Source organism: Leucoraja erinacea, chromosome 7, assembly GCF_028641065.1.
Source record: "Leucoraja erinacea ecotype New England chromosome 7, Leri_hhj_1, whole genome shotgun sequence".
NCBI lineage: Eukaryota > Metazoa > Chordata > Chondrichthyes > Rajiformes > Rajidae > Leucoraja > Leucoraja erinaceus.
In genome coordinates this window covers 59241158-59256989 of record NC_073383.1, presented here as the reverse complement: position 1 = coordinate 59256989, position 15832 = coordinate 59241158, and the positions used below count along the sequence as shown (strand labels likewise).

The 15832-nt window shown below is 39.4% G+C and overlaps 1 protein-coding gene across 1 annotated transcript in view; it reads left to right on the top strand.

Annotated features, from left to right (window-relative positions):
- Positions 1–15832, top strand: part of LOC129699151 (low-density lipoprotein receptor-related protein 1-like) — an 877455-nt gene that overhangs the window by 440416 nt on the left and 421207 nt on the right. Inside the window, exon 27 of the mRNA XM_055638819.1 lies at positions 12869–13009. Within this exon, the coding sequence (XP_055494794.1) occupies positions 12869–13009 (141 nt within the window). The remainder of the gene's footprint in view (positions 1–12868; positions 13010–15832) is intronic.

Below are 15832 nucleotides of genomic sequence, written 5' to 3'. Positions count from 1 at the left end.
GCAGCTATAGCATTATATGAATAGGCTGTTTTCTAGTTTCTTGTGTTCATAGGTTAATGATGCAATCAATTCGATTTTGATTGATGTAACTTTTAGGTCATAAGTTGGATAAAGAGTTAGTAATTACTAGTTTGCAGTCACTACTTTTTCTATCAATTAACATTTCAGATTTTTAATGCAAGGAAACTGTATGATCTATTGACACACATTTATCAGAGCACAATTGACCTCTAATTCTAAATTCTTAGAGTTTTGCTGGAAATGCCATTGAGAGAAAAATAACAGGCTTTGGGCTGTAATGTCTTATTTTCCCATCTGTGAGCCATTGCCTCTGACTTCTATTATGCAAATTACCTAGTTAACTTTGCATATGTCTTGGCATGGATTGTAAAACTTGCAAAATGATTAATAAGGTTGTTATCACAAAGTAACTTTGTAAGGTGAAACTCACCTTACCACAAGTCTGAGCCCTAGGCCTTCAGGGGATTCTGTAAATTTCAGGAAGGTTATTTCATGCAAGGCCTGCCACTTATTAGTTAATTACTTCTTTATTACAGCATAGACTTTGCTCATTTTCATATTGACCAATATGGTCTTGTTGAACTTGATGATAAAGGACATGCAGTTGCATTTCAGAACCTTCAAAGAAAATGAACTGTAGCCATGACTGGGTAAAGCTTGAGAATGAACAAGATATCTGAATTTCTGCCAATGCAGAGATGTTTTTTCTTTAATAGAAGCTGGACCTTGGGGAATATAAAATAAAAATTTGCAATAGTTTCTAATGTACATTTCTCTGCAATTAAATGTGATTTAAGTGGCAGTTATCTCTTCTGGTTGATCCCGCAATGTCTATTTGCCGGGTAACAAGGGAATTCAAAGTGGCTTCCAACAGTAGCAAAATTTTAAGAACAATTCTTGGTTCTTAATTACAAATCAGGATTCAATGGTAAAACAGGACAGAAGTCATCACTTCACAGTGTCTAGTTTTGGCCCATCGCAAAATGTTTTAGTTCAGTTTTGATATACAGAGCAGAAACTGGCCCTTCGGCCCACTGAGTCCGTGCCAGCCCGGTGATCCCTTCACATTAATATTATCCTACGCACACACACACTGGGGACAATTTGCAATTTTACCGATGCCAATTAACCTGCAAACTGTACGTCTTTGGAATGTGGGAAGAAACCGGCGGATGTACAAACTCTGCATAGGCAGCACCCGTAGTCAGGATTGAATCAGGGTCTTTGGCACTGCAAGACACCATTCTAAAAATGTGCCACTATGCCGCCACGCTGATCACCCTGATATGATTATTTTCAACTTGATGTCATATTTATATTTAAGATTAAGTAATAGATAGATAAATTACTTAAAGTTTAAAAGTCCTGACAGGGTAACAGTTCAAGTATTGGCATAGTACAGTACATTCAGAAAGTATTCAGACCCCTTCTCTTTTTCCACCTTTTGTTACGTTTCAGCCTTATTTTATGATTGATTAAATTGATTTTTTTAAATCGTCAATCTACACACAATACCCCAGAATAGGGTGGAGGTTCACCTTCCAACAGGACAATGACCCTAAGCACGCAGCCAAGACCATGCAGGAGTCGCTTCGTGACAAGTTTGTGAATGTCCTTGAGTGGCCCAGCCAGAGCCCGGACTTGAATGCGATCGAACATCTCTGGAGGGACCTGAAAATAGCTGTGCATCGACACTCCCCATCCAACCTGACGGCTTGAGAGGATTTGCAGAGAAGAATGGGAGAAATTACCCAAATACAGGTGTGCCAAGCTTGTAGCGTCATACCCAAGAAGATTTGAGGCTGTAATTGCTGCCAAAGGTGCCTCAACAAAGTACTGAGTAAAGGGTCTGAATACTTATGTAAATGTGATATTTCAGTTATTTCCTTTTAATTACTTTGCAAAAATATTTAAACATTTGTTTTCACTTTTTTATTATGGGGTATTGTGTGTAGATTGATGATAAAAAAAAATGAATTTGATCCATTTAAAATAAGTCTGTAACGTTACAAAATGTGGAAAAAGTGAAGGGGTCTGAATACTTTCTGAATGCATTGTATATCAGATGTTCTAAAATATAGTATTTTATAAACCCATCATACAGAACCATTTATAGATATATACTTTTTGCATTCAACATCTGTCTCAAATGTTATATTTTGTAGCATTAATCAACCCAAAATGATAAAATATAATAACAATGATTTTAAAGGAAGATTTTAAAACAGAAATCTCGTTGTATTACTGAAATTCTATTAACTGCTGAAAAGTAAATTATGATGTAATATTTTAAATATGTAGTTAATCTAAATTATCTACTAGGTAGTGATTATCTTATAATACACCATTAACCAATTTATTTCTAGATCTTGAATAGAAACGGCAACATTAAAGAAAACTTCCTTTGATAAAGAATATGGAAATAGACTTCTTATATGCAAGTTTTTCATTAGCTAAAGTAATAATGGAAAGAGTGTCTATGGAATTCTATGGTGTCAAATGGAGTTTGCGCCATCGTTAAAGAGTTTAATAAAACAGTTCCGTTTCTTCCTGTCATCACATTGGTTCATTTTTTATTTTTCTTCTAGTTTGCTGCCTAGGTTCACAAGCTTGCCATTTACACCATATTACACAAACAGACATTTAATGTGCTCATAACTTCCCCCATTAATTCATTTGGACTCACCCTGCCATTGATAGTCCCACTGAACTACTCATCCCTCCTCCACCTTTCTCATATTGAAAACTAATTTATTTTATTTTCCTTGCACCAGAATCATTAATGGTTTCACTTCCCACAGATACTGCCTGATCTGCTGAGTGTTTCCCACATTTTTTGTTTCTCATCAGGATTCTAATATCTTCAGTTTTTTAAATTTTCTTAGTTTATTTTCCATCAGGATCAAAACAACTTACTCTTCCATCCCAGAATTTTGTTTCCGTGGAGAACGATCACATGCACACATGGTATATTAGTTCTTATTTATCAATAAATAATTCTGACAACTTCACTTTCGAATCAATATTTGTAGCTTTTTTAGATTTAGTTCAGTTTACTTTAGAGATACAGTGCGGAAACAGGCCCTTTGGCTCACCGAGTCCGCACCGACCAGCAATCCCCATACATTAGGAGTCCAGAACCAGGGGCCACAGTTTAAGAATAAGGAGTAAGCAATTAGAACGGAGACGAGGAAACACTTTTTCTCACAGAGAGTGGTGAGTCTGTGGAATTCTCTGCCTCAGAGGGCGGTGGAGGCAGGTTCTCTGGATGCTTTCAAGAGAGAGCTAGTTAGGGCTCTAAAAAATAGCGAAGTCAGGGGATATGAGAAGAAGGCAGGAACGGGGTACTGATTGGGGATGATCAGCCATGAACACATTGAATGGCGGTGCTGGATCGAAGGGCCAAATGGCCTACTCCTGCACCTATTGTCTATTAATACTATCTGATGCACACTAGGGACAATTTACATTTATACTAAGCTAATTAACAGGCTTAGGTAGAGTGGATGTGGAGAGGATGTTTCCAATTAGTGTGTGAGTCTAGGACTAGAAATCATAGCTTCAGAATTAATGGACGTTCCTTTCAGAAGGAGATGAAGAATGTCTCAAGTCAGAGGGTGGTGAATCTATGAAATTATTTGCCACAGAAGGGTGTGGCCAAGTCAATGGACATTTTTAAGGCAGAGATAGTTAGATTCTTGATTAGCACAGGTTAAGAAGAGAAGGCAGGAGCATGGGGTTAGGAGGGAGAGATTATTTAAAGGTGGAGTTGACTTGATGGGCTGAATGGCCTGATTATCCTCCTCTCACTTATGACCTATGACCTCCAAATTTGTACATCTTTGGAGTGTGGGAGGAAACTAAAGATCTCAGAGAAAAGCCACGCGGTCACGGAAAGAAGGTACAAACTCTGTACAGACAGCACCCGTAGTCAGGATAAAACCTGGGTCTCTGGCACTGCAAGCGCTGTAAGGCAGCAACTCTACCGCTGTGCCACCGAGCCGCCCTAAAAATGTTGCAGCTCTCCAAAAATATGGATTGTGTAGTTCCAATCCTATTGATTTGTCTGCAATTATCTTTCTTTTACAATTCCTATTTTGCAAGGGATACATGCAATTCAATATCATCAGATCAAAATTGAAATTTCAGTGTAGCAGTGTTTTAGTTTTTTTGTGAAACTTAAATTAGGGAATAATTCCACGATTAATCTATTTTCTATGATTGAAAGACTGTCGGTTTTATTATTATTAAATCATCAGACTTTTTATAGACATTTATGGTCCACTATATACACTTAATGTTAAGACAGAAATCGGGGTGGGCAGTTTGCCCAGTGTTAATGTTGCAGCAATTTTCTCTAAGTAGTCGTATAATAAAACCATAAATAGAAAGTAATGACCCATCAAAATTTGGTTTCTTACTCATAATTTTACACAAAGTGTATTTAATGGTAAAGTGGTGTCACAGTCCAATTTGTGCTTGCCAGTGCACATCTTTATCTAGTAGCAATTGTCCAATTAATATTATTGCCTCAGCGCAAAGATGTTCTGTTACTGACGGATAAGGACAAAACAAATGAAATCTGATGGAGTTTGAACAGAACTATTTCAAATTTATTCTGGACCCCATTTGCAAAGGGATACATAACTGGTATGTTATAAAAAGGGTGCACAAATCACACAAGATTAACAATTATACATATTCCTTGACCAGCTATAAGCTACAAATATTTCCTCGCACTGACATTTATTCAAATGAAGAATTGGGACATAATTGAAATGTTATAATGTTTAACAATATATAGGGATTCTTAAACTATTTTAAAGCAGTGTAGATAATGTTTGAACATGCTAATCATTTAGCAGAAAAAGTCTTATTTTAAGTAAAAAGCCAGCACAGAAGCAGGTAGTTTGATCCAACGGGTCCACACCTTTAAATTCTACTGTTTCACCAACCTGAATAAAAGCCTTTGGTTGTTTTTCTTTCTTTTCTCCTTTCACCTACATCTTGGTTTCCTGATAAAATATTATTCCCGAATAAATGCCTCAACATTCTAACCAGACAGTAAGCAAATAAATGTTTCTTCTTGCATCCATCACTTCCCCAACATCGGGAACAATCTTCCTGCATCTAGCCTGTCCAACCCCTTAATAATTTTGTATGTTTCTACAAGATCCCCCCTCAATCTTCTAAATTCTAGCGAGTACAAGCCAAGTCTATCCAGTCTTTCTTCATAAGAAAGTCCTGACATCCCAGGAATCAGTCTGGTGAACCTTCTCTGTTCTCCCGCTATGGCAAGAATGTCCTTCCTCAGATTAGGAGACCAAAACTGTACGCAATACTCCAGGTGTGGTCTCACCAAGACCCTGTACAACTGCAGTAGAACCTCCCTGCTCCTATACTCAAATCCTTTTGCTATGAATGCTAACATAACATTTCCTAAGATACACTTAAAATAATGCCAATCCATATTTAAAAACCCCACCAAGAAACTAGCGCTGCGCATGCGCAGTAGGCTGCTGCGCTTGCACATTGCTGCAAAGGCAGAATTTCTGCTGCCTTCATCCCCGCTTGAAATTGACGGCGTCCAGCAGCGCTGACGGCATGTGGACTGCACAGACCTTCAAGGGTTACAGGCGCTGTGATTGAAAGGCACGGAGAATTATGCCTACCTAAGAGATCGATCTCTTAGATAGGCATAATTCTCCCATGCCTTTATTATTTATATTTAGTTATCACCATTTTATAATTTTAGTCAGGGTAGGCAGTGTCTACCTTGCCTACCCTGATGGCACATGCCTGGGATATGCAGAGTATGGGGGCATATATGTTACTTGCAGGTAGATAAATGATGGGCTTGGCATCATGCTTGACACAGATATTGTAAGCCAAAAGTCTGTTCTTGCACTGTTCTGTTCTATGTTCTATATATGTGTTTAAAGACATTTGTTCGAAAAACGCTGTCATCTGTAACAAACAGGAAATACGTCTCTACCTGCTCCTATTTTTGGTTTCCATTCTGGTACCTATTTATCATTTTTGCACTTTATCTCTTGTTTTGACTGGACTATTTTTATTATGAATAAATAAAGTTGTGTTTGGAGGCAGGAACAAAAATGTTTTCTTATGCACATTATATAGATTTGACTGTGTCTTGTATGTTGATTCAAAATTCAGTTCCCTTAAACTCATTGGAACTGAATTTCAGAATAGCAGTACAAAGCAGAGTTACTTGGAGAAGTGTGTGTTTAGTGCAAGGAGTTGTGCATCTTACTGAGAGGATAGAACAAGGATGTAAAAGTTATTTTCCCAATCTTGGCTGTAAACAGTGTGATAGTCTGATCATATCTCTTGAGGCTTGAAATTGATGGTAAATGGTGCTGAAATCTGTAAGTTCAATCTTCTAAAGTATTATATTTTCACTTCAGAAATTTGTACACAGATCCAGCTGAGGCAGAAGCAATGAAAATCTGACTTCTCTGACTGTTGTGAGGGTTATAAGTGTAATGAGATTGACCTAGTTCCAAATGGGCTCAAGTCCACGAAGCACAGTGTAATATGACACTAATTATCACTAAATTGGCAATCTCTGCAAGAGTAGCTTGATAGAAAATAGAAATGTCATATTGATGTAAAAGAATATTATTTCTGGATGGGGAAGGGAATATGTTGGGAAGAGCAGAGAACTAATTTATGTGCATTTCACCAAACTTGACTGAACAGTGATACTGACATTAAGTCAAAAAGATAGGAAATGTTTCCAGAATCTTTGGTTCAAATCGTGCCAGCCGTAACCAGCAGGTCTACATCTGTCACAATGCACCATGACTGGTCTCCACATGGAATCCAGTAAAGTGCAACAATAGTGTCCAATCTTGCAGGGAATCATTAATCAGATCTTATAAACAGATGGGATCTGGTATAGGCTATCGGGCCCCATTCATTTGAATGGAATTCACAGCCTGAAGAACAGAGAGGGTTAATGTTTTATTTAATTTCCAATGATTATTTAAATGTTAAAGATTTGTAAAAAGATTGTCAAGTTTTTCAAGTTTTGTAATCATTTTAATTTGTTCAAACTATTAATATCTATTATTTATTGAAGATTTATTGAAGAGATTTTTAAATCTGTTGAAAATCCTTGCATCTTTGAGGATAATGTTCCATTTTGGTGTTTTTCTTCCATCAAAGCCTCTCTGGGCAGCCTCGCAACAAGGCCTCAGTTCGCATTGAGGCCAAGTCATTGCAAAGAGTGTACTATGGTTCACCGGATGTCCAGGCAGACTCAGCCAGGAACTACTCTCTCCAAAGTCCAATGGCATCGCCAGATTCCACCTACACATTTATAGCAGCTTAATATCCCATGCGAGGAGAGAGTGGGGAGTGGACATACTCTTCCTCCTGGTCGAGGAGAATTAATAAGTGATAGGAGCAGAATTCGACCATTCGGCCCATCGAGTCTAATCCACCATTCAATCATGGCTGATCTATCTCTCCCTCCTAACCCCATTCTCATGCATTCTTCCCATAACCTCTGACACCCAATATTTCTTGACCTATTCAGAAATGAATAAATATCTTGAGAAAATGAACAGGTATTTCAAATGTCTAAACATTTAATCAAACATGTTAAATAGAATATTAACATAGAGAAGGAAGAGACACTATAATAGTGGCAATGTTATCTCAGCCTTTGGTTTCAGGTTATTTGATTTAAGGAAATTCATCATTTTGGTGCAATATGCATATATTTTATTCAGTTTGTTTATTTTCTTTAAATGTATAGACTATTGTTCAGAGCTGTAATCTTTGAGGTTCACACATAAGTTCATAGGGCAAAGGAACAGAGTTTAGCCATTTGGCCTTTCGAGTCTATTTCATTCAATCATGGCTGATTTATCTATGCCGCTCAACCACATTATCCTGCCTTCTCCTGCCTTCTCCCAGTAATCTTTGACACCCTTACTAATCAAGAAACTATCAAATTCTGCTTTAAAAATACCAATGAACTTGGCCTCCATAGGCTACTCTGGCAACAAATTCCACAAATTCACCACCCTCTGATTAAATAAATTCCTCCTCATGTCCATTCTGAAGGTATGTTGTTTTATTCTAAGGCTGTACCCTCTTGTCCTAGACTCTCCCACTAGTGGAAACATCCTCTCCATATCTACTCTATCCTGACCTTTCGTTATTTGGTAAGTTTCAATGAGATTCCACTCTCATCAATCTAAACTCCAGCGAGCACAGGCCTGGAGCCGTCAAACGCTCATCATACATTAACCCAATATACCATCTATGTGGAATTATTCCAAATATAAAAGACAATGCATTTATATAGTACCCTGCAATGTTTGCATAATATTTCAAAGTTGATGAATTCATTTTAACAAGTAGGCAGACAGAAAAAATTCTGTTACTGCAAATACATTTATACATTTGGTGAGCATATATGTGACCTGAAAATACTCAGGAAGCAAAACAAATCTTTATCACTGTAATCATGATAGGAAACATACAAATTATTGTGTACATTGATATAATCATTACCTATCAGTATAATTATCTGAGCAACATTGCCTTAATAACAAAAAAAGACACAACGTGCTGGATTAATCAATGGATCCGGTCGCCTCTCAGGAGAACATATATTGGGGAAGTTTTGGGCTGAGTGGTGGCATGACGATTGAGGACCAGGGAAATTCTATGCTCTGTCTCGGGGGAGAGATGGGGGCAGGGTGGAGGGGAGGGGGTGAGGTGCCTGAGCAGAACTACGGGACACAGAGGAGACACAGGTGAGGGATAGAGGTGAGGGATTTATCTATGATGGGGGGGGGGGGGGGGGGGGGGGGGGGGGGTCACACAATATATCAAAAAAATAGGATATATTGGATGTCCTAGAATGGAAAGCCTCATCTTGGGAGCAGCAGCAGTAGAGAAATAGAGAGAAGAGACTCGACAGACTTTATAAAATTGGATACATATTTTAAACGTTAACCACTAGAACAGTGTAGATATATCAGTTTGCATTTCCATTAAGTGGAATATGACACAACTTTTGATATAGTTTTGCCCCAGCTGTTCCTATCAGATTCGGATTGAATGTCATTCATAAAATATTTTGTTGCCAGGACAAGCCATGTTATTTGCATTGGTGAACACCAATAAAAAAACCCAATAGACTTTATAACAGTTTTACAAGTGTCCACTGATGTATGTTCCAAATCTCGCTGTTGATTGCAGCTAGTTCTGAATTGAACTGCCAACATTATATTCTTTAAGTGTCAGTGAGTTATGCTGATCACTGCAAACTTCGCCAAATTCAGAAATCTGCTTAGTCAATAGACAATAGACAATTGGTGCAGTAGTAGGCCATTCGGCCCTTTGAGCCAGCACAACCAGTCACTGTGATCATGGCTGATCATTCAAAATCAAGTTGCCCACATGGATTTTGGCCGAGTTTATCCAGCATTCACACTGGGAAATCATTACTCAAAAATGTTGTTTTAAATTTAATTATTTGATTATAATGTTTTTGAATATTTATTGTTTCTCTAACTGTTTTACTGAAAAATCAATTTGGAAAATATCTTCTTATTTGTTCTATTTAGGATATTAATTTCTATCTCGTTATTCCCTTTATCATGTATCTGTACATTGTGGATGGCTCAATTGTCTTTCCACAGTTAGCAGGCAACAAAAGTTTGCGCAAATGCAAGGCTAGCATTTATTTCGAGAGGGCTTATATACAAAAAGAGGGATGTAATGCTCATGCTCTAAAAGGCACTGGTCAGGCCGGATTTGTAATATTGTGAGCAATTTTGGGTCCCAAATCTGAGGAAGGATGTGCTGGTTCTGGAGAGGCTCCAGAGGAGGTTTACAAGAATGATCCCAGGCATGAGTAGGTTGACATATGATGAATGTGTGATGGCACTGGGCCTATACCCGCTGGAGTTTAGAAGAATGAGGAGGGACCTCATTGAAACATACAGAATAGTGATAGCTTGGATAGAGTGTATGTGTAGAGAATGTTTCCACTAGTGGGAGAGTCGTGGATTAGAAGTCATAGCCTCAGAATTAAAGGATGTTCTTTTTGGAAGGAGATGAGGAGTAATTTCTTTAGTCAGAGGGTGGTCAATCTGGGTGTGTAGTTTTTTGCCAGTCAGTGGATATATTTACGGTAGAGATAGATAGATTCTTGAGTAGTATGGGTGTCAGTTTATGGGGAGAAGGCAGGAAAATGTGGTTGGGAGGGAGAGATAGATCAGCTATGATTGAATGGTAGAATAGGCTTGATGGGCCGAATGGCCTAATTCGGCTCCTATCGCATGATCTTATGATATTATGATCACATGATCTTTTCTGTCTACCTCGGTACACATGACAATAAACTAAACTCAAACACTGAAATCTTCATGGTTGCCTGTCCTCAAATAATACCACCTTTCATAGAAACATAGAAACATAGAAATTAGGTGCAGGAGTAGGCCATTCGGCCCTTCGAGCCTGCACCGCCATTCAATATGATCATGGCTGATCATCCAACTCAGTATCCCGTACCTGCCTTCTCTCCATACCCCCTGATCCCCTTAGCCACAAGGGCCACATCTAACTCCCTCTTAAATATAGCCAATGAACTGGCCTCAACTACCCTCTGTGGCAGAGAGTTCCAGAGATTTCATGGAATGGGATGAAGCAACTCACAGGGTCACAACTCATTTGAAGACCTTGAAGACCATGCACACCCCCATCTGATGCATCAATCAATCAATCAATCAATCAATCAATCAATCGATCGATCGATCGATCAACGCTTATTGTCATCTTGCAAAGCTACAATTGTACAGTGCAAAATGAGAAGACGTTTCCCCGGGAGTACCAGAGCATCGCACATAAAACTTAAACATTTCACACATAATAACAGTAAAAACAATCCAGTCCCTGATGAAACAGTATAAATAATTAAAAGCAGGTTTTAAAGAGCAACATTAAAATACATTAAAATGGCCAGGGCAGCTGATTTGAGTGGCCAGTACCAGAGTTATTAAATTGTCAGTGCAAAGCAGCAGAATCAGGTGGAGTGACTGTTTAGCAGGCTCACAACCTGAGGCAGGAAGCTGTTTAGCAGTCTGGTAGTCCGGGCTTTGATGCTACGGTATCTCTTGCCTGATGGCAGGAGATCCATGTGTGTGTGGAGGGGGTGCAGTTTGTCCTTAGTTATTCTCAGAGCTTTTTTCAGACAGCGGCTCTGGAACAGTTCTTGTACCGAGGGTAGGGAGACGCCAATAATCCTTTCTGCTCCCCTCACTACCCTCTGCAGAGCCTTCCTGTCTGAGCAGTTACAGTTGGAGTACCACGTGTTCATGCAGTACGTGAGTACAGACTCCACCGTGCCCCTGTAAAAATTCCTGAGGATGTTGGTGGGGAGTGAGGCCTGTTTGAGTTTCCTCAGGTAGTGCAATCGCTGATGGGCCCGTTTGACAATCCCAGTGTTGTTCCTGGACCAGGTGAGACTGTCTGTAATTTGCACTCCGAGGAACTTTATGCTCTCCACTCTCTCCACCGTGGTGCCACTGATGTTGAGAGGTGTGTGTTTTGGCTGCGCCCTCCTGAAGTCGACAATCATCTCCTTTGTTTTGTCGACGTTTAATGCTAAATTGTTGTTGCCGCACCAGTCCACTAGTTGTTTCACTTCCTCCCTGTACATTGATTTGTCATCTCCGCTGATGAGTCCCACCACTGTTGTGTCATCTGCAAATTTTATGATCTTATTGTCCCTGAATCTGGCAGCACAGTCAGGTGTGAGCAGTGTAAACAACAGCGGGCTGAGCACACAGCCTTGAGGGGAGCCGGTGCTCAGCGTGATTGAGCCCGAGGTGTTTTTGCCAACACGGACTAACTGCGGTCTCTCAGTCAGAAAGTCCGAGATCCAGTGACACAGGGTGGTGTTGAGGCCCAGCATGATCCCTTTCAGACACAAACATAACAACTCCTACTCTGGAGTGCTAAAGGATTCTGGTGGAAAGCTTGGGTGGAAAACATGTTTACAAGAACCTTGTAGCCATCTCATTAAATCAAAAACAGTTCGTCAAACTGTGAATTATGTGGACAACCTTAACCAGGATAAAGGGCTTGTCATGACAGATGTGACAACCTGAAGCACAAACATCGTCTTAAAACTAAGTTTGCTTGCGTCTGTGGAAACCCTAAACCCACATAAAAGTAAACAGTTTCTAGGATCAATTTCAAGGTCATTTATTGGGAGTTATGTTTGTTGTCCAGTCAGGTATTGAACTAGTTACAGGATTAGATATTAGAACTGCGGTGACCATTTCAGCTTTGAAAGAAAATCAAAAGAAAAGGAGAAGAGTGTGTCATTGGGATATTATCAAACAAAAGATGACTCAAAATATGAAGAGACATTGGGAGGTAGAAGTTGAGATTGAGATGTAGTTTTTAAAAATGTCAAAATGAATAAAAAGAAAAGCAGGCAGCAGAAATGTTATGAGAGAACTCCAGAATTTAGGGCCTTGGGAACTGAAGACACTGTTGGCAAAAGTCAAGTGATTAAATACTGAATGAAATGAGAGATCAGAATTTAAGGAGCATAAATATCTTGGAATATAAAAAAGCTGGAGTTAAGCATAGAATTAGGAAAAACTGAGACCTTGGAGGAATGTAAAAGCAGGGTTGGTTATGAAACTTGAATTGTCAATAACCTGAAATAATATCACATTAAAGTAATAAAATGTCTTAAATTATAATAATTCTAACTTAAGAAACAAAACTATTGTGAGAAAATTGAATAAAAGCAATTATATTAAGAGGTAACAACCTTTTTTTGAAGGAAACAAGCTTTGGTGGGCTGATCAGGCATCTGGATGGATAGGAATGTGCAACAAAGAGGATGGTTCAGAGCCCGTTGTCATGAGGAAAAATATTGCAACCGTTCTGTATATGAAAGTCTACGGAAAAGAGACTCAACAAGGTAAGAAATGAGTGTTTACACCACAAATGCTGTGGCGGAAACACACAATTTCCATAGGGACAGGATGCTCCAGTGAGTTATTCAATAAACAATTAACTCCAAATTTCAGCAACTTTGCCTGAGGGCTGGAGTAAAACAGGATTATTTTGTTCAGTGTGTAACTGGCAAATGTGGACATGTTTATCATTTAATTTGAGGAAATGCTGTCAACGTTCATTAGAGAAAGGACAAAGTCAACATGAGCAGAATTTTGAAAGAACTCAGTCTTCATTTTCAGACCATCTGAAAACTACTCTTGTAGATATATTCTTTATCTGTTCATATTCTATATATGTTTATCTTGCAATTCAACCCTGGTTGATTGGGCCAACATAATATTAGTGTGTTGTACTCTGCCTCCAGTTCAGAATGAATTTTCGAAGCAAATATTGTGTGTTGTGGCTCTGTTACACATTTGGCCGATTGACGGGCAATACATTTCTCAGCCAATATTTACATTCAGCAAAGGAATTCCATTGTTCTATGTGAAAGTTATTAAAGGCAGTTCTCACAGTGTCTTTGTCCACTAAGTTAGAAAAGTGGAGGAAACGGTAAAAGGAAATATATCTGGAAAAGAACGGCACCAGTGGAGCCTTCTTAATGGTCTTACTGTTCACACTTTACTTTAGACTTTAGAGATACAGCGTGGAAACAGACCCTTCGGCCCACCAAGCACGCAATCCCGACAAGCAATTCCCGCACATTAACACTATCCTACACACAATAGGGACAATTTACAATTATACCAAACCAATCAACCTACAAACCTGTACGTCTTTGGAATGTGGGAGGAAACCCACATTGTCACAGGGAGAACGTACAAACTCTGTGCAGACAACACCCGTAGTCATGATTGAACCCAGGTCTCTGGCACTGAAAGGCAGCAACTCTACCTCTGTGCCATTGTGCCACCCTATTTCTCATACATTATTTTGGTTGGAATCGTCTCTTGTTAATTTTGGGCCATGTAATGAATCTACAATGTATTGAAATTAATTTTTCTTAAGCAATTTTGAGTTTTGAGTGAAATAAGTGAAAAGTAGTCCCAAAATCGTTCTCTGTTTGTGTAAGCCCAATGTGTTTCATGGCCCATCATTTGGGAATGTTACCTTCTGGCATCCAGCAGAATAAATGAAAATGTTATTGGTTCCTCAGCAATGTTTTGAAATGGTCTTTCTGATTGTGGTGATCACAGCACCATTAATTCACCAAAGCCAGTTTGTGCATCATTTTCAGTGGTTTTCTCTGCTGGATTAGTGCAAGTTATTTTTTGTCTATTCATTTTTTGGTATTTGACCACAGCTCGTAAGTCCAGCATTTATTGCCTGGCCCCAAATGCACGTTAGAAGGTGGCGGTGAACTTCCATCTTAAACTGCAAAAGCTCTTCTTAAGAAGGTATTGTCACAATGCTGTTGGGCAGGAAGTTCCAGGAGAAAGAAACCCAGTGATGATGATGGACCACAGATATTTTTCCAAGTCAGGATAGTGCATTTCAATATATTGCTGAGGAAACAACATTTTTGTTTATTCTGCTGGATGCCAGAAGGTAACATTCCCAAATGATGGGCCATTAAATAATCATAATCATAATCATACAATAGACAATAGACAATCGATGCAGGAGTAGGCCAATTCGGCCCTTCAAGCCACCACCGCCATTCACAGTGATCACGGCTGATCATCCACAATCAGTACTCCATTTCCGCTTTCTCCCCATATACCCTGACTGCACTATCTTTAAAAGCTCTATCAAACTCTCTCTTGAAAGCATCCAGAGAATTGGCCTCCATTGCCTTCTGAGGCAGAGAATGCCACAGATTCACAACCCTCTGTGTGAAAAAGTTTTTCCTCATCGCCATTCTAAATGGCTTACCCTTTATTCTTAAACTATGGCCCCTGGTTCTGGACTACCCCAACATCAGGAACATATTTTCTGCCTCTAGCATGTCCAAACCTTTAATAATCTTATATGTTTCAATAAGATCCTCTCTCATCCTTCTAAATTCCAGAGAATACAAGCCCAGCCACTCCATTCTATCAACATATGACAGTCCCGCCATCCTGGGAATTAACCTTGTGAACCTACGCTGCATTCCCTCAATAGCAAGAATGTCCTTCCTCAAATTTGGAGACAAAACAGCATGCAATACTCCAGGTGTGGTCTCACTAGAGCCCTGCACAACTGCAAAATGACCTCTTTGCTCCTATACTCAACTCCTCTTGTTATGAAGGCCAACACATGCCATTTGTTTTCTTCACTGCTTGCTGTACCTTCATGCTTACTTTCGGTGACTGATGAGCATAGACCTCCAGATCTTGTTGTACTTCCCCTTTTCCCACCTTGACTCAGATAATATTTACATAATAATCTGCCTTCCTGTTTTTGCCACCAAAGTGGATAACCTCACATTTATCCACATTAAACTGCATCTGCCATGCATCTGCCCACTCATCCAACCTGTCCAAGTCACCCTGCATCCTCATATAAGCCAAATATGTTTTGCAACATACGAGGAATTTCATTTGCCATACGGTCATACCAATTAAAAGGAACAGGACACACAAAATACACTTTAACATAAACATCCACCACAGTGATTCCTCCACATTTCTCACTGTGATGGAAGACAAAAAAAAAGTTCAATCTCTTCCCTTCTTTGTTCTCCTGCGGTCGGGGGCCTCAAGCCTTTTGTTGACGGGGCGATCTTGGCTCCCGTAGCTGACAGGATATGGGCCCTCGCGTCGGAGCGATCAAGCTGGTCGAATCCTTCCGCGTCGTTTGG